Source organism: Coloeus monedula, assembly GCF_965178545.1.
Source record: "Coloeus monedula genome assembly, chromosome: 16".
In the NCBI taxonomy this organism is placed as follows: Eukaryota; Metazoa; Chordata; class Aves; order Passeriformes; family Corvidae; genus Coloeus; species Coloeus monedula.
The window spans coordinates 350680-367266 of record NC_138796.1 but is presented as its reverse complement, the minus strand read 5'-3'; the positions used below and the strand labels follow the sequence as shown (position 1 = coordinate 367266).

The 16587-nt window shown below is 41.5% G+C and overlaps 2 protein-coding genes across 6 annotated transcripts; one reads left to right on the top strand and one right to left on the bottom strand.

Moving 5' to 3' along the window:
* Positions 1-418: 418 nt before the first annotated feature.
* On the bottom strand, positions 419-4439 carry TSR3 (TSR3 ribosome maturation factor). Of its 2 annotated transcripts, none has more exons than XM_082292187.1 (6): positions 4325-4439; positions 4011-4227; positions 2998-3191; positions 2029-2202; positions 1101-1164; positions 419-1022 (listed from the first exon to the last, which is right to left on the bottom strand). In XM_082292187.1, the coding sequence occupies exons 1-6, from the start codon at positions 4416-4418 to the stop codon at positions 872-874; spliced, it is 894 nt and encodes a 297-aa protein (XP_082148313.1). In that variant the 5' UTR covers positions 4419-4439; the 3' UTR covers positions 419-871. The 2 variants fall into 2 exon arrangements, with proteins under 2 accessions (XP_082148313.1, XP_082148314.1); XM_082292188.1 differs by having other exon boundaries at positions 4032-4227.
* An 18-nt stretch (positions 4440-4457) lies between these two features.
* On the top strand, positions 4458-14605 carry GNPTG (N-acetylglucosamine-1-phosphate transferase subunit gamma). Of its 4 annotated transcripts, none has more exons than XM_082292182.1 (12): positions 4458-4524; positions 4606-4660; positions 4913-4980; positions 7018-7072; positions 7183-7266; positions 8303-8396; positions 9662-9776; positions 10311-10393; positions 10648-10776; positions 12174-12255; positions 13368-14365; positions 14474-14605. In XM_082292182.1, exons 1-11 carry the CDS (start codon positions 4482-4484, stop codon positions 13490-13492), a joined length of 933 nt encoding a protein of 310 aa, XP_082148308.1. In that variant the 5' UTR covers positions 4458-4481; the 3' UTR covers positions 13493-14365; positions 14474-14605. The 4 variants fall into 4 exon arrangements, with proteins under 4 accessions (XP_082148308.1, XP_082148305.1, XP_082148307.1 ...); XM_082292179.1 differs by having other exon boundaries at positions 4476-4524; positions 13368-13563; positions 14474-14598; XM_082292181.1 differs by lacking the exons at positions 12174-12255; positions 13368-14365; positions 14474-14605 and adding an exon at positions 11060-11186 and having other exon boundaries at positions 4476-4524.
* The last annotated feature ends 1982 nt before the right edge of the window (positions 14606-16587 follow it).

Below are 16587 nucleotides of genomic sequence, written 5' to 3'. Positions count from 1 at the left end.
TGTGAGTTGTCCTTAGTATCTCTGATTCTACTGAAGGGTTTAAAGTTTAGGTTACAGCTTGAAACTCCAGAGTATTCTATTTAAATATACAGAAAACAACTGCTAACAGCTCATTTTTATGATACAAACTGGCAGGCATAGGGAAAAGTGACCTAAGACACTAGTGCTGGGTGCGCGTCTTGACACAAAGGTTTAAGGGCTAGACACTGTGTATTTCTGACTTGGTACGGTGCCACTTTGAGTGATGCAAATACACAGAGATAGCATTGATGAACCTGTGATCTGAAGTTTCACAGTACAGTTCTGAATATGAAGTGCCAAAGCAGTGTGTTGCTTAGGACTGTATCAGAGTAAATAAAATGAGCAATTAAAGTTCCTGAAAAGACACAGGGAGACGTTAAAGCAATTCCAAGAAGCATTTTTTCCTTTTAAGCTTTGCTCAGTTTATTCTAAATAGATGAAGTAGTTGAAATACACGTGGCAGGTTCAAGCCTGCGAAGAGTCAGGGACTTCTTATGTGGTAGGTACCATGAACAGGACAATAGCTTAGTCATGTTTTCCTGCTGAAATACAGATGAGAAGTTAAGAAAGTTTACCTAATATACTATTAGTTAAAAATAATCCCTATAAACCACTTTCCAGACATGTTGATTAGAATACAGGGTTGTTTATTTTTTAACTTGTAACTAAGCTTCAAGCTCCTTACAAAATAATTTAACATTCCATACTTACCTAAAAATTAAATAACCTAGAGCCCTCGTGCATAAAAAGACCTATAAACCTGCATAGAGACTGATGTTTGGTAAGCACCAAGTTACAGGTGAACAAGACGCACTCAAGTATTTGCAAGATGATTTCTTTATACAAGATGTTACGACTCTTTGGGATTATTGGGCATTTTTATTTCCTGTTGTATTTTTGTTTCTTCTGGACTGCTCTCGTCAGTGCTTTCACTGCTTTCAGTGGCTTCATCTGGATTGCTCATGCTGTCCTCCTCAGAGTCTTCCTTGCTTTGTGCTAGACTGGAAACATTTTTCAGGATTATAAAGGCAAAATAACTTACAGTAAGAGAAACAAGTATTGAAATTAAATTTCATTACCCTGAGGAATTGACTGGCCTGTTGGGATTAGAAAATTCTTTGTCTAAGTCAATGTCAAATGGATCTGGAAAAAATAAGGAAAAACTGCAGATGAAAAAAGCATTTTTTTAACGGTCTACCTTCATTTTCATAGATTATTAGCAGGGAGGGGAAGGGACAGAAAGTCTGGTTCACATTTCTCATAAGTTTATCATAGTTGTTTGATGAGAAACCAGGGGAGGTGCAGAAATAACCCAAGTCCTGCCTGCCCATTCTAGGCTTTTCACTCTTCCCTCACCCCCTGGAAGGGGTTCAGTAGCTCTTTAGAGGTAGTCAGATTGTATGAGTAGGTTTCTAAGGCTTTGGGTAAGAAAACATGGATGGTCTCAAAATCATTAAATTCTAAAAGGGCTATCTCGTTAGCTGATGTCCACTGAGAAGTGAATTACAGCTGTCCAGGTTTAGCTCTTGCTGAGTAAGGGTGGGGCTGGGCTTACTTTGGCTGAGGTAGCTGGAAAGAACTGTCAAACCTCAGAAAAGTTAAACAAGGCATGATAGCCTAGGTTCTGCAGTTCAACCAGGAAATACGTAGGATTGTAGGTGGGAGTGTGCTTTAATTGCTTTTAACATCTGTATATAAAACAAGGAAGCATCATACTTTCTTTTTGCTCCTACTTCTTCCAATTTGGTTAGTTGAATAAGGGTAACTGCTTCACAGTTCAACTGTGAATACACTACTCTATATATTAAATTGCTTTCGTTGAAAAAAATGGGCGAAGAGCCACACTTAGCACAGTATAAAGACAGAACACATTTCAACAAAGCATTTATCTTCCACCTTCTGGTATTTTCATGAGATTTAGGTTAAAGACTGTAAAGAAACTGCTTAGAAAAAGGGCAGGTGTAGTATAAAAAGGGCATGTGTAGTATTTCTGTGTTTTTCTCTTACCTACTTCTTCATCTTTTTTTTCTTGGACACTGGCTAAAAAGTCCTTCTCAATGCTTACAATGTCGTCCTGGCAATGACAAGCTGCGTATTTTTCCAAGAGATTTTTGTTCAGGTCAATAAATGCCTTACCCCATTTAAATTTCCTTAGGAGAATGGTGGCTAGATCTGGGAATCCTAAAACAGAAAATAAATTATCAGTTATCTTCCTTAGTGTGAGATTTCACTCGGTTTACACGTTTCCAGTTCAGTACACGCCTACGTATCAATGCAATAGAGAGACGTTTGCCAGTGTTTCTTTCAGTGTTTGGAGATTAAAACTTTTGGAAAAACTACAAATATTTTCAAATTTCAGTTTAACTTGAATCATGGAACTGAATCCAAGAGTAGTTCATAGCCTTTTAGTGAGTGTTACATATTTTGAACAGGTAATGAATGATTCAAACTCTAGGTCCCACAGCCCTTCAGTACATATTGTACATACAGTGTCTTAAGAAGATTAAGAGTTGTCTGCAGTATGGTAGAGCATTTATCTTATCAAAGTTCAGTGATGAGTCTGCAAAACATCGGGGGGGGGGGGAGGTGGGGGGGGACAGGCAATTTCTTTTGTTCTTACCCGGACCTCGCCCTATTAACAGCCAGCTGCTACCTGTCACTAAGGCAAAGGTGCCTAAGGATTTGTCTTCTGTCTTCTGTCTTTTTTTAAAGTTCTTCTGATGTTACGCACCATCCCGACAAAATGAGGATTATCAGTTTGTGTCCTGTTTAGTAGCTGACATGAACTGCACAGATACCTCAGTGTCACCGATACAAGCACTTGGAAGAAAGCTAGACAATCTAATCCCAAACTCAAGAAAGTGATGACCCGTGTGACAGCATTACAGTTTCTTTTGTCGCAGACCATCTCTTCTGATTTATTAAGGATATAAGAATTGCTAGCAACGTACTTCACATCAGACAAATTGAGCCTACCGACAATGCAAAATGCTGCAGCAAAAGCTTCCACGCAGGACAGCTTGCACGGCCGACCATAGTTTACAGGATTTGCAGCAACCAAGTAAGGCAGCAACCGCAGATGGCCCCCTCTCATTCTCTTAAAGGGAGTTTCTTCTAATTTGGCCCAGGAGCAATCTATGACTGCAATTCCACTCTGAGCAATGACACGCCTGAAAAAAAGAAACGCCACTGTATTTGAAAAATTGTCACCATTACACTGATAAAGTGAGAATTCAAATTGCTGCTTTATATTGGCAACAAACTTGCATATGACCCCTGCTTTGTCAATCAAAACCCATGTGCCTTACAATAACCTAAAACAGAGATGCAATGAGAAAGAATTAGTAGCACGGTTTTCCTCCAAACATGCAAACAGCAAAAAAAAGGTTTATCCATGTGTTTCAAAATGAAATGTGAATACTTCTAGGTTTAAAAATGCTACAGAGGAGTGTGATTAATAGTAATGTTCACATTTTAAACTACACCAAAGTTCAGATATAGGTTCTCTGCTAGCTTTTAAAGACAAATCTTTTCTCTGAGTAAGTACACCTTTATAAAAGTTCTGCAGGCACATTTTAAGGAAATTCTCATTTCTCCAAAAAGGTTTTCTGGTTAACACATTGCGTTCTCTAACCGAGGACCTTAAATATGGAACGATAAAAGATACAGTAGCTACAGGCCCGTGCTCTGAAGTAATTAACCTACAAGATGTGCACCTTGATTTTTCATTGGGATCTACAGATGCTTTTCTCATCTGATACCAGCTGTGTAAAAATGTTACGCTGATTTGATAAAACGGCTCTATTTCTCATGTTCATGCATGGGTGTAATATAATAAGAAGGTCAGTTTCGACCGTGAATCAGGGCTTAAAATGCTCTCCCTAATACAGCGTCAGGACCGTGTTTGAACCAAGTGCTCTCCCTCACAGTCTGCGCCTCTCCATCCCACCTTCGGCCCGGGTTTGCCAACAGGCACCGGAGCCCCCCACCTGTCAGCGGGAGAGACATACTCCGTGGCCAGCGGGCTGAGGATGACGCCCGCGAATCTCTGGCGGAGGCGCAGGGTTCGCAGCAACCCTTTCCGGGCTAGTTTTCTCCCGGTGCATTTCTTGGGATCGCAGTGTCCGAGCTCCCACATGGCAAGGGGGCAGGGGAACTTGGCCTCCCGAGCGCCCCCATCCGCGGCCCTCTCGCCCTCCAGGCAAGCTGTAAACAGCAAGTGTACATCAGTGCCCAGCGCCGACGCGGCAGAGCCCGGCGGGACGTGCCTGCCCTTGTCCGCGTCCCGCGGCGCCTCACGCACCTCTCAGCGCGGCCTCCGCTTCCACCGCGAAAGTCTCGAGGCTGCGAGCCCCGCGCCCGCTCCCGCGCCGGCTCCCGCGCCGGCGGTGCTCCATGGCCGCGCCCGGCGGAGACACCGCCCCGCTGCGCGCGCACTTCCGCTTCCCGCGGCACCGGCGATGGCGGCCCGGCTGCTCCTGGCGGCGCTGAGCGCGGCGCTGGGTGAGTGCGGGGGCCGCGGGGCGAGCGGGCGCGCTGGCGGCTTGGTCCATCCGCCGCGGCCAAACTGCTCTCTCCTCGCAGGTCTCTTCGCCTCGGCGGGGAAGATGAAGATCGTGGAGGAGCCGAATACGTTCGGGTACGTGGCCGCCCGCTCGCCGTGTCCCGCGCTCCACCCGCACTCGGCGGGTTCGGCTCTGTCTGCCGTTGTGCCCGCTCCAGCCCATTTCTTCCTCCGGAGATGGGGCGCCGGGCCGGGGCGCTGGCACAGACCCCGCTGGTGGCCCGCGGGCAGCGGCCATCGGTATTGGGACGCACAGGTAGGGGAGGATGTATGCGCGGCCAGATGCGTAACTCACCCTTAAACGTTTAACTTTCCTTCTTTTGAAAGGTTGAATAACCCATTCTTGCCTCAAACAAATAGGCTGCAGCCAAAGATGTCCCCATCTGCAGTATCAGGTATATGCAACCGTTTTGGGGGGGGGGGGGGGGGGGGGTTGGTACGGTTTTTATCATTTAGCAACAGTTGTTTGCAATGCAAATAGTCTACTTCGACTTTACGCACACAAAACCTAATTTTGCATGTGATTTTAGAAGCATCACGGAAAATAAGCACGGGCAAATGTGTTTTATTGTGCTCTGAAGAGTTAAAACCTAGATTGACTTCACTGGTGGTTCCAGGTCCCAGTGCTGTTTATACTGGTTTTGTGACAGTACTATCCATATGTTTTATTCTGTGTTTTTTCAGCCTGACGCAGATCCTTTTGACCCACAGTAAACACTCCTTTCTTCTTGACGTCCTTGATGTCATTGGGATTATCATATGAAAGTAATCCCATCATCTGGTAGTACTTAATACCTAAATATAGTTTTTAAAAAAAGTCCTAAGAGTAGTCTTGGAGCCAGTCAGAGGGCCTCAGTTTCACACACAGCCTAGGTGTTGCAACATAAATACACCACTTAAGCAAAATGAACAAGAATGTAAAAAATTCTAGGCCATCTGAGGAGGAGAGCAGATAAGCACTGAAGGCAGACAAAGCAAAAGGGAGTAACTCTTGTCTCTCTGCTAACCTTAGGCACAGACTTAAACCTTGTTCAGATTCAAGAAAGGCATTTTGGTATGGCGACATTGAATGTGACTATGCTTAATGTTTTTTGTCATGTTTTATAAACTCAAATCAAATTCTGCATGTACTGCCTGTGAAAAGTGAAATAGTTAGAAATGGGATTAGTAATAGAATGCTGAATGGGAAGATGCCAAACATAGCAGGAAAAAAGGGCAACACACCAGAAATCCTTCTTTCTTTGTTGTGGGATTGTACATGTAGCCAAAAATTGGGGGTGTATATGGAACACGAATCTAGGGCATGGACCCCTGCCTTGCACAATTATTTCTTTAGCATGGAAACCGTACTTGCTCTTTTCTTCTACAAAACAATTGGGGTAATAGTTCTGTTAATTTCTCTTCTAGAGCATCCTAATTGCTAGGGCACAGATTTCATGTAGCAGAGGAGCAAACCCTTTGGCCAAGCCTATCTCTAGAATGAAATGCAAGATCATACAGTCAGGAAAACACTTGGGAAAGAGAACCTGCCTGTATCGCAGTGGTTAAGGCATTCTGGAGGGCATGATTCTGGTGGTCTGACCTTTGTTTGTAGGATTGCTTGTCTAGATACTTGGAAAAAGTACCCATGCAGTCCTGACAGCGGGAGTTAGAGCCCAGGATGGGGTTTTATTTTATATGCGTTGTAATCTCTTTTCTTCTTTCCTCGTAAGTATTTAGTAATTCCAAGGAAAATTTCCTTATACAAGAGATACTGAAATACTCCTCTAGCACGTACTTCAGAACTTTTGATGCTCTTTTTAATGACAAGTTAGTTACCTGTCTTGATTCCTTTGACAGCAAGCCTTGTAGTCAATACTACAAGAGTAGAATTGCAGCTGCTGTCCTGTCTGACAGCAAAAGGTTTATCTTGTTGAGTACTACCTGGATCAGACCATGAAGGCAAACGGTGAAAAAGAATATTCAGTTTGAGAATCTCAGTGAAACTGAAATATGCAGTGCTGTCAACATTTTGAACAAATGGGCTTTACTAGTATAAACTTGCAGAGTTTGAATGACTTCGGAGACAGACAGCTGCCAAGCAAGAGTTTCAGTGATTTCAGTGTTAGACTTTGGCATGATCTGCACTGATGATTCCTTTTATGGACCTGGCCTCCAAATGTTTATTTTTACACAGGTTTCTTATTTTTGTTTTAAAAAGAGGTTTATCTATTTCACTGGATAGTGAGAATGAAAAACGTCAAAGGTCATGATGCAAACCGGTATAGTGCTAGTGAGAACTTAACAGTAATTCATATGAAAGATAAAAAATTCCTATGTACAGCAGAAAACTAAATTTGTCACATGCTCCTCGCACTTTTGTCACTGCAGAAGCTTGCTTAAATTTAACCAAAACATTCTTTTTCCTTTATGTCATGTTGTGATGTTTTTAGGCCCTGCACATCTCTTTAGGCTTGCTGGCAAGTGTTTCAGTTTCATGGAATCCACGTGAGTAATGGATTTGGATATTTGTTTCTATATACTTACTAGGAATTAACTGGTTTTGTATTCCAGTCTGAAACGTCTCTTATTTTCTTTTTCCTTTCTCTCATTTTAAGGTACAAGTATGAGTTTTGTCCTTTCCATAATGTCACCCAGCATGAGCAGACTTTTCGTTGGAATGCCTATAGTGGGATTTTAGGGTGAGGCATTTAGACCTTTTACGTTTTAGCTATGTTGTTAGCAGGCCACTTCATAGATTGTAAAAAAGGAGGCAGTTTTAAAATTAAGATTTCTCTATTGGTCAGCTTAGGTCATGGTAGTTCCCAAGGTATTATGCATAGAGGGACGCTGTCTTGAAAAATTCAGATTTTTTTTGTTGTTGATAAATACTAACACAGTATTTTAGCTGGAGACTGATTAATAACCAATGCCAACTGCAAGTGTGGTATGTTCATGTGAGAAATTCAATAATGTCTGACTGCAGCTTATATTAGCACAGATTGCATGTCCATTAACTATTTGCAGTTTGACTTGAATACAAAAATTACAAAATGAAAAAAGTGCTTTATGCCTAATGGTTGTTAAACATTATAAGTTATAAAACGCTCAATGCAGACCCAAAAAAAAAGTATCCCAAAGTATTTAAAGACCCTGGATCATAATACCACCGGATCATAATACCTAAAATAAATCTAAGTATCAACCAGAGCATTGCTTTTCTAAATATTTTGCATATAGTTGTCTCTTTTTTTTCCTATGTGCAAAATGGTAAGCCGGTATGTGAGAAAACTGGTAGATCACCATGCTGAGGGTATCATTTGCTTTAGGACTAGCAGAAGTAGACTAGTTTTTGTAGGTGCTCTCACCAGCTCTAAAAATCCTGCAAACAAACTGAGTTGCACAGGGTACTTAGTCTCATGGAATTTGTGGTGGGATTGATGTATTAACTGTATTTTACTGGACTTAAACACAGATTTCTAAGTGCAAATGGTTTCCAAACTGAAATTTGATCCAAAGCTCCGCTCTCAGAAAGTGCTACTGATGTGCCCTATATAGCAACCTGGGTAACAAACTACACTGCTTCCAAGGCTGTAGGAAATGGAAATACTCAGACAACAAAAATGAAGTATTTACACTTAAATTGAACATGGTATGAGGGCGTTCTTGATTTTCTTCCTGAGGGTTCATCCTTTTTTTTCCAGTAACTTAAAACAAAATAATGTCCTCTTTTTTCAGAATCTGGCATGAATGGGAAATTGACAACAACACGTTTGTTGGAATGTGGATGAGGGAAGGAGACTCCTGTGAAACTAAGAGCAGACAGACAAAGGTATAGTAACTTTGACTATGCTAATTCAGACAACATGACTCTACATACACTTGTGAGACTACAAACTGAAACATTCCTACCCTGAAGAAGTCATCATTTAAGCTGTGATAGAAAACATAAAGACAAATTCCTGCAGGAACTACATGAATGAATGGAAGAGGAAAGCTAGAATCGGGATAAAATTTTGAAGACTTTGACTTATGTTTTCTCACTGGTTACTTACAACTCTTTTTTTCCTTGATAGAAATACGGTACAGTGCTTTGTAACGTGTGTCAGGCAAAATAAAGAAAAAGAGCTCTTTGTTGAATTTAAGATGCCAGCCTATTAAGAACATGCTGGAAAAAGGAGGGAAAAGAATTAGGCAGTTAACAATAGCATGCTGAGAAGCTGAAGTATGGTGTTAGAACAAGCACTAGGAGCATCTCAAGAATGATTTGAGGTCATGGAGTGTGTCCAGAGAAGGGCAGTGGAGCTGTGGAAGGGTCTAGAGCACAAGCCTGGTGAGTAGCACCTCTCAACCAGCATCCCCAGGTCTTTTTCCACCAGGCAGCTTTCCAGCTATTCTCGCCCAAGCCTGGAGCAGTGCACGGGGTTGTCATGACCCAAGTAGCAGCACTTTGCCTTGTTGAATCTCTTGTGATTAGCTGCCAACTTGGCTGCCATATCCTGGCCAAGGTGAAAATGTTATACTCCAATGGAGGTGCCTGGTTAACATCTTTAGTTCCCATAGAAGCTGCAGAAAGAATTAATATTTTTGTAGGACCTTTGATGTTGTGATTGCAATCTTTCACTGGCATTTCGTTTTGAAGACAGAAAATATTGGTGCTGCAAATCTGAAGATGAAAACATTTCTCTGCAGTCTGGATGTGTCTTGTATTCTTCAGTTAGCACATTGGTCAGAAATAAAATTTAAGAAAATTGTGCTTACGTTAGATGAGATTCTAAAGGGTGTCCTATTCACCCTCCTTTTTACTCTCATTCTTGCTGGAAATATGGTGCTTAGAAGTCCAAGGAACAATGGTAGGGGGGGAGAATCATTTCCCATTAGAGAAAACAATTTTCACATTTGGTAAGATAAATGGACGGTGTGCTTCCTACAATGCTTTTTCTGTTGGGGAAAAAAAAAAAAAGCACTGGAAGCTTTGACATGACAGTATTTGCAGAAATGCATCTACTAGCATGGGAACACAGCAAACTGATCATCAGTGCTGGTTTTGTTTCATGTAGACCTTTTGTGCTCATCTCTGTTTTTACTGATGTTTAGGTTCATCTTGTTTGTGGAAAGAGCAATAAATTGGCTTACGTGTCTGAGCCAAGTACTTGCGTTTACTCTCTGACATTTGAGACTCCTCTCGTGTGCCATCCCCACTCACTTTTAGGTAAGATTTAGAGAATATTTTGTGGAGCAGCTGGCATATTAACAGTATCCTCAGAGCGTACATTTTTAGGTTGAGTTTGTACGTTAATATAAACTTGTATTAAATGTTAACATATAATTATGAAGTGTATTTTAAATCCCAGTCATTATAACACATAGGTATTTCTCGAATAAACTGTCATTGCTAGCTAGTGTAGACCCACAGAATTTTTTTTTTCTTGGACTGTAGGAATAAGCCCTGTGGTAGCTGTTATTTTACTTACATTACAAAAAAGCTCAGTTAGAATTACACTGAGCAAAGGAATATGAGGCCTTGTATTTGGAAATAAGAAAAATTTCTGGTCATTCTCCAGAAACTTCAAACGTGTGAAGCGCAATTGAAGCGTAAGCCCAGTTCTTGAAAGCAGTAGAGACTTTGTACTGTATAGAAACGTTGAGTTCTTAAAACAAATATGCTTGCATGATACTAGAGGAGGAATTAACTAATGGAGGACAGTGCTCTAGCTTTTTACATGGTTTGACTTCTGTTTTTCAGTTTATCCAACTCTGACTGAAGCACTGCAAAGGAAGTGGGATGAAGCAGAGCAGCTTCTGTATGATGAACTAATAACTGACCAGGTTTATTAATTTTTTCCAACTCTATTTGGTAAAAAAAACAATTCCTGTCAAATAGCCAAACCTGGCTTCTGTAGTTTCTCCTTTCGGAGTAGATGCATTTATTCTGTGGTTGGCAAATAGTAATTTTCGTGTTCTGTAACTACTATATGAACTGGTAATGAAGCTTGAGGACTTGGAATGGCCAGTGAAAATTACAAGAAGAGATGAGAGTTGAATAGATTGATCGATCACCTTTTGGAAACTTTCTTTTTTAGGGTTACAGAAAAATACTGAAAGAGATTTTTGAGGAAGCAGGACTTCTGAAAGCAACAGAAGAAAATGAAGCTGAAAAACAGAGTAAGAAAATAACTCTGGAATTTGAAACAGTGGAGATGTGCAATAAGGTATAGAGCACAATATTTACAGTGTGGAATTAAATTGCCACCTTTTCACTGTATGACGGTATCAGTGGGGAGAGTATTATGTAAACGCCCTTGGTATTGAGCTGAATCTGTTCATGGGGTTATCTTTTCTGGTTTCAATATGTAACAGCCTGCATACAGTGTGATTTGGTATCTTTATTCTAGCCCCTAAGTCAAAAACAAACCAGCAAAAATGAATGCCCAGTAAGAAAATGGGGGTTATGAAGGAATTAGCATATACACTTGGGTTATGAACACCTTGTAGGTACTCCTTCTGGGGAATACCAGTCTGGAGACAGGAAGGAAGTACTACTGAAGATACATGTGTAACCGACCTCGAGAAAGTTGACGCTTCTCTCTGTGGATAATTACCCAGACTTGCGTAAGAATGCACTGGCTGTTGCACAACCAAAAGGCAGAATGGCTGTATTCATTTCTGAATTACTCTTGTGTATGTGAACAGTTCTTCTGCAACAGAATTGGAATGGGGAAAATAGAGGTAGAAGGTGTGCTCAGCCTAGAAGAGTGCGACCTGAACATCAGAAAAAGAGCATGGAAAGGAATTCATCCGTTATAATACAGAGAAGCAGTTGCTGTTGTCTTTTTATTTGAAAAATGTAGCAAAGACAAAACACCATGTAGTAATTCATGAATGTAACCAAATAAAACCATGGTTAAGCTGAATATACTTTAATATAAAGATCACCATTTTGATCTGATAGGAGCTGGAACAGTCGTAATTTTTTTTCATTCGTTAACAATACAGTATTTAATAATTTGTACTTCTTTTTCTGGCTCCATCGTAGCTTAATTGACATAAATTGGCTGTTTTGGTAACCACAGAATCTTAAATACTTATTATTTTGCTCTATCTTTATTCACATAAACACCAAAACACAACCAAAAATTTGGCTTCTCTGAGATTTCAGGTATGTGGTTTGAGTCTCAAAAGAACTAGGCAATCCCTGTCTCTGTCAGTTAACAGAAACTGCTGAGAGCAAAAACATGAAGTTACTAGGTCAAGAGTTGAGGAGGTCACAAATTTCCAGACTGCAGCATTATGATAATAAGAAAACAAGGGTAGTCCTGAAGCAAACTTAAGATTTTGGTCTATGATAAAATGCTAGTTACAGAGCAGATTTGAAATAGTTACAAAAAGCATTCGTAATTTTTACTCTTGGGCTTGAAAAAAGCTGGCTCCTCTTTTGGCAACACAGACATATCTTTTTCTAAAATTTGCACTGTTCTCTTTAGTTTAACATCTTTAAAGCCAAAAGGTGTAACAGCTGTGCACAGAGGCATTTTTTTCTTAAAAGCCCCCAGTTTAGGTATGTATTTGAAAAGTTGGAGAACTATTGTAAATGTATTTTCTTTCTTAGGAATACAGGCAACTTTCTGAAGAAATAAAAAAACTCAAAGTTTTATTACATTGGCATGGTATTGCATACAAAGGAAATTCTGGTGAGTTTTTTTTGGTAGTGTTCTTTTCCATGATTGTTTGCTCAGAATGTGAATACCCCAATGCTGTTTTCAGTTACAGCAACAATTAAATAATCTGGCATATATGGAGGTAAAATTCGGTAGACAAAGGTTTTAATAAGTACTTAGGTTTGATTCCTGTGCACAAGGACTTACTTTGTCCTCGAAAAATCTGTTGATGTCTTGAAATTGTAGCTTTATAGAAAAATTTTGACTGCTGTTGTAACTGAAGTTTGTCTCCAGTCCTTAAGGTGCCAATTTAAAAGGAAATCGGTATTACATGATTAATAGCACAAGTGTGTCTTTGAAGTGACTCCACTTTCTGTATATTAACCACAAGGCCTAATTTCTTTCATAACACTTGAAGTTTTCTCTAGATCTTTTTGGATTGTTTTTTTCCTTTTTTGAAATCGCCTGTTTCTTTCTTCCCTCTCTTTGATTTCCGTTAGGTAAGTACCATATCACATGCAGTTTTTAGAAGGAAAGACTGGTGCTGGCTTTGAATGAGCACGGCTTATCTGGACTAATTCCAGACGAGTTGTTTTTTGATTTTTTTGGAGGGGTTTGTAGTTTGGTTTTTGAGTGGTTTTGTGATTGTTTGTTTTCCCTCATTCCTTCCAGACCATCATGCCCTTTATTACATGAACTATTTGTCAAGGGAGAATTGAATTTCCGGAAATATACATACATACATGAATACAGATCTATTTTCTTTTACAGATTTTATGTTCAGCATTGGCACTTCAACAAAACAACCTTTGAGCTAATTAAATTAGCTTAAAATTAGTGACATACTTAGTTTTTTTCTTTTTGCTTTGGGAAACTTTTCTAGGAAAAAACTCATAAAAATTTTGTGTAGCACGTTATCTGCACATTATTAACTATGTAATTTGCACAGTATTTCTGCCTGTTTGGTAGTTCTTTCATTATTGCAGTAGTTCTTTTAATTATTGCAGATTAGCACTGAATAATCAAAAGCAGAATTCACTTTAGATGACTTATTTCAAAATTATTTAGTGAATTCTGTGACAAAAATGTTTTGGTGTTTAAAAGCAAAAATAACTGATGTCTTATTTAAAAACAAAATTTTTCAGCTGGAAATACCAGTGTTGAGTACGTAAGTCACCATCTGGCAACTGCAGTGGCATCGGTTCTTAATAGGTCAAAGGATGACAAGCACCTGCATGGCGATACAGGAATTTGGAATTACACTGTATGAAGAAACTTGGGTGGTACAGACTGTAAATTAAACTGAACGTGTATTATGCCAGAAATGGGATTTACCTTCTTGTGAGTCTTCTTGGCTTTTTGAATTTCTTCCCTAAAGCAAACAGAATGTAGTAGAGGGAAGGCACACCATTATGAGACTAGTTGGCTGGTTTCTGAGAACATTTGTAACGCTTCTTTGCGAAGACCAATATTTGGCACAAATTTACAGATTCTGTGTGTCTAGTCCCAGCTTTTGCTATTTTTATTGATCAAGTGTGGTAACAGTTGGAGTAAACACAAACGAGCTCAAGACCAGTGCTGCAAGATGTAAGAAAGGTACTAAATACAGTATTAAGGGCATATTATTTCAATCTGTATGCTAAAAAGTTTTCTGGGCACACTTGAGCAGAAAAAGAAACGTTTTCTGCCACAGCAGCGCAGAACACGCCACTCCACCCACTCGTGTTCAAAGGTTAATGTCGTATTTGGCTGTCGGGATAAATGAAAGTTGGTCAGGATCTGACAGAAAGGTGCGATGAAACCGCTGAATTGTTGTAAAAGCACAGTTGTGGGAAGAGAATACCTGGCAAGTCTCTGTACGTAATGCGGAATAAAATGGACTCTTCCAACACAAGCTATGGAAACGGCACTGTAGCAGTCGGTGAGCGCCATCTGCGGTCACCCTGCCGCCTCCTGTAGTGCGGCTCGCGACCCCCCTAGTCCAGGGTCCTCTCGGCCTTGCCCCCGCCACGGCAGCCGCGACCCAGCTCCCGGGGGCCCTGGCATTTCCGTTTCCGTTCCCGGAAGGCGCGGGATGATCTGGGCGCTGGGCCGCTGGCGGTGAGGAGAGGAGACGGGCGGGACCGGGCCAGGGCTGCTAGCGGTGAGGACGGGGGCTGCGGCGGGGGCCGGACCGTGACCGCTGGCGGTGAGGAGGGGGGCCGGGACGCTACGTGCGCCTTCTGCGCGGCTCACGCGTGTGTCTCTGCAGGGCGCGGCGAGCCCCGCTTCTGCCCGGGCCCCGCCGGGGACTGGCACGACGGCGGGACCCCGAGGGTGCGGTGGGTGCGCATCCGGAGCGCGGGGGACCCATTCCCTTCTCCGGCAGCAAGGCCAGTCCGCGGTTTTGGAGCGTTAGCCGGTCGATGGGGAGCCACCACGAGAGGCCATTGGTGAAGGTGTTGCCTCTTTGTGTGCTGGGCACGGGGCTGTTGCTATGGTGTGTGTTCAGACACAAAACGGAGGTCGACGAGCGACTGGAAGCAGTTCTCTCCGGCCAGATCGCGGACTCCGATACGGCCCAAGAAAGCAATGCTCCCCTGGAGCTGCAGAAGGAGAACTGAGGACGGGAGTGCGGCTGTAGTGAAGGAGGTGCCAGAAGTTTGCTTGCATTCATCTGGTTAAAAGTTGTACTGACACTTTAATGGAAGAAACCTCTTTTCCGAGTTTTTCGGCAGCCTTATCATGCAAGCTTGATTTCTTCATGCTGCTTTTTGTGCTGGTCTTGCCGTAGTAATTTACACTGGTAGGAAAAGGCGTCGTTTCCGGATTGCGCAGGTAGGGATGAACAGGATGTATCGCAAATCAGCCTGAATTGGAAGATAAGTTTTATACAACCTACCATTTTTCTATGGATCGTTTTTCTTAGCGGATCGTTGTATTAAAAAATACCAAATGTGAATGTCTGTGAAATTCCTGCTTAAGGTGATTTTCATTTGACCTTTTGGTAGTTACAGAGTATGTTCAGTTTATATTGGAGACAGCTCTAAATGAATGATCACTGATATGCGATTGTATTCTGAATTTTTTCTTTTTGTAATTCTGCTCGTTAATGTAGAAATTACCTTCAAGGGTGCATGCTTTCTGGACTAGAACTTCTAGGCATGGTTGATTTTAGGTGGTCATTACTGGCAGGAGAGTATTTTGCACAGAATGGAAATGATTGGCTTGCATTGTGTTGGGGAGGTTTCATTGAATGATACGCTATCTAGGTTTTTTGTGCAGATTCATAGATATTCAAACTTGCACCCTCCAGAGACTTTTCTTGGAGAGGAGGAATGTAAAATACTATCACGACTTAGTTCCCTTCAAAATTAGAGAGTCGGTTTTTTTTAAGTTTTCAACTATAAAAACGGAAAATCGGGTTTGTGCCATTAAAATCCTTAATTAAAACCCTAAAACCAACAAAGATGATAGCAGCTATTAAGAAAAGCTGAAGCTATGGAGAAAACGGGTTTGTGTAATACCAGGGATTAGTCTAAACAACATGCACTACTGTGGCTTTTGATTTTGCTGTAGAGTCCCTTAACCACATGATGCCTAGTATATGAGTACACTTGATTTGGTACTGTCACAAGGTTTAATCTTGGTATTCAATTTTACAACAGTAGAATGTTGCGAGTGAGATGCGTGGGGGCATCCTGGGGAATGACTGAAAGAGTGATCCTGGATATTTTTTTTTCCCCCCCCCAATACATTGAAGCTCAGGTGTAATGCTTTTTGCTCCTGACTAGCTTTCTTGCTCCCTATTCTATGAAAACAACGAGCTGCTGCTTTGTTTAAAGAAATATAGCGCTGCCCCGTCGTGTGTGCCTTGTTTTCGGGTGATGATTAATAAAGTATCTCTACCCGTAAAACTATTCTCATAATCTCTTGCTCTTAAGGTGTTTGCAACATTTTATTGTCAGCTAAGGCTCCCTCCAGCAGCTCCTCGTGCTCGCTCTACAACACCTCCGAGGCGCCGGAGCCGCGGTGGCGGAGGTACCCCGACCGCGGGGCAGCTCGGACCTGAGCACTCAGGGGGCGGGGCGGGTCCGTGTCTGCGCTCTGCGTTCCCGGGGAAGGCGATGTTAACCAGTGTGAGCAATGAGACAACTCTCAGAAAAATTAAAATATTTAAGAACGGAAAAACTGAAAAATTACAAAAATCAGAAAAATACAAAAATTTGGGATCCTAGTGGCTCAAGAGGTATGCCCCAGGAGCGCAGGGATTAGAGATCTTCAGGCTTAAACAGCACTGGACCGCTACTGGAAAAACTTGCAGTGCTGGGCTGACTTTTAGCTAATCCAGAAGTCAAGGAAAAATTATTAAAGGCTCCTAAATAG

Coding starts and splice junctions, on each gene's coding strand:
- GNPTG (XM_082292182.1), top strand. CDS start 4,482: ATGGCGGCCCGGCTGCTCCTGGCGGCGCTGAGCGCGGCGCTGG. Junction 4,661..4,912: donor GAGGAGCCGAATACGTTCGG/GTACGTGGCCGC, acceptor TTCTTTTGAAAG/GTTGAATAACCCATTCTTGC. Junction 8,397..9,661: donor CTAAGAGCAGACAGACAAAG/GTATAGTAACTT, acceptor ACTGATGTTTAG/GTTCATCTTGTTTGTGGAAA.
- TSR3 (XM_082292187.1), bottom strand. CDS start 4,418: ATGGAGCACCGCCGGCGCGGGAGCCGGCGCGGGAGCGGGCGCGGGGCT. Junction 3,192..4,010: donor TATGTCTCTCCCGCTGACAG/GTGGGGGGCTCC, acceptor TCTTTTTTTCAG/GCGTGTCATTGCTCAGAGTG. Junction 1,023..1,100: donor AGGCCAGTCAATTCCTCAGG/GTAATGAAATTT, acceptor AAATGTTTCCAG/TCTAGCACAAAGCAAGGAAG.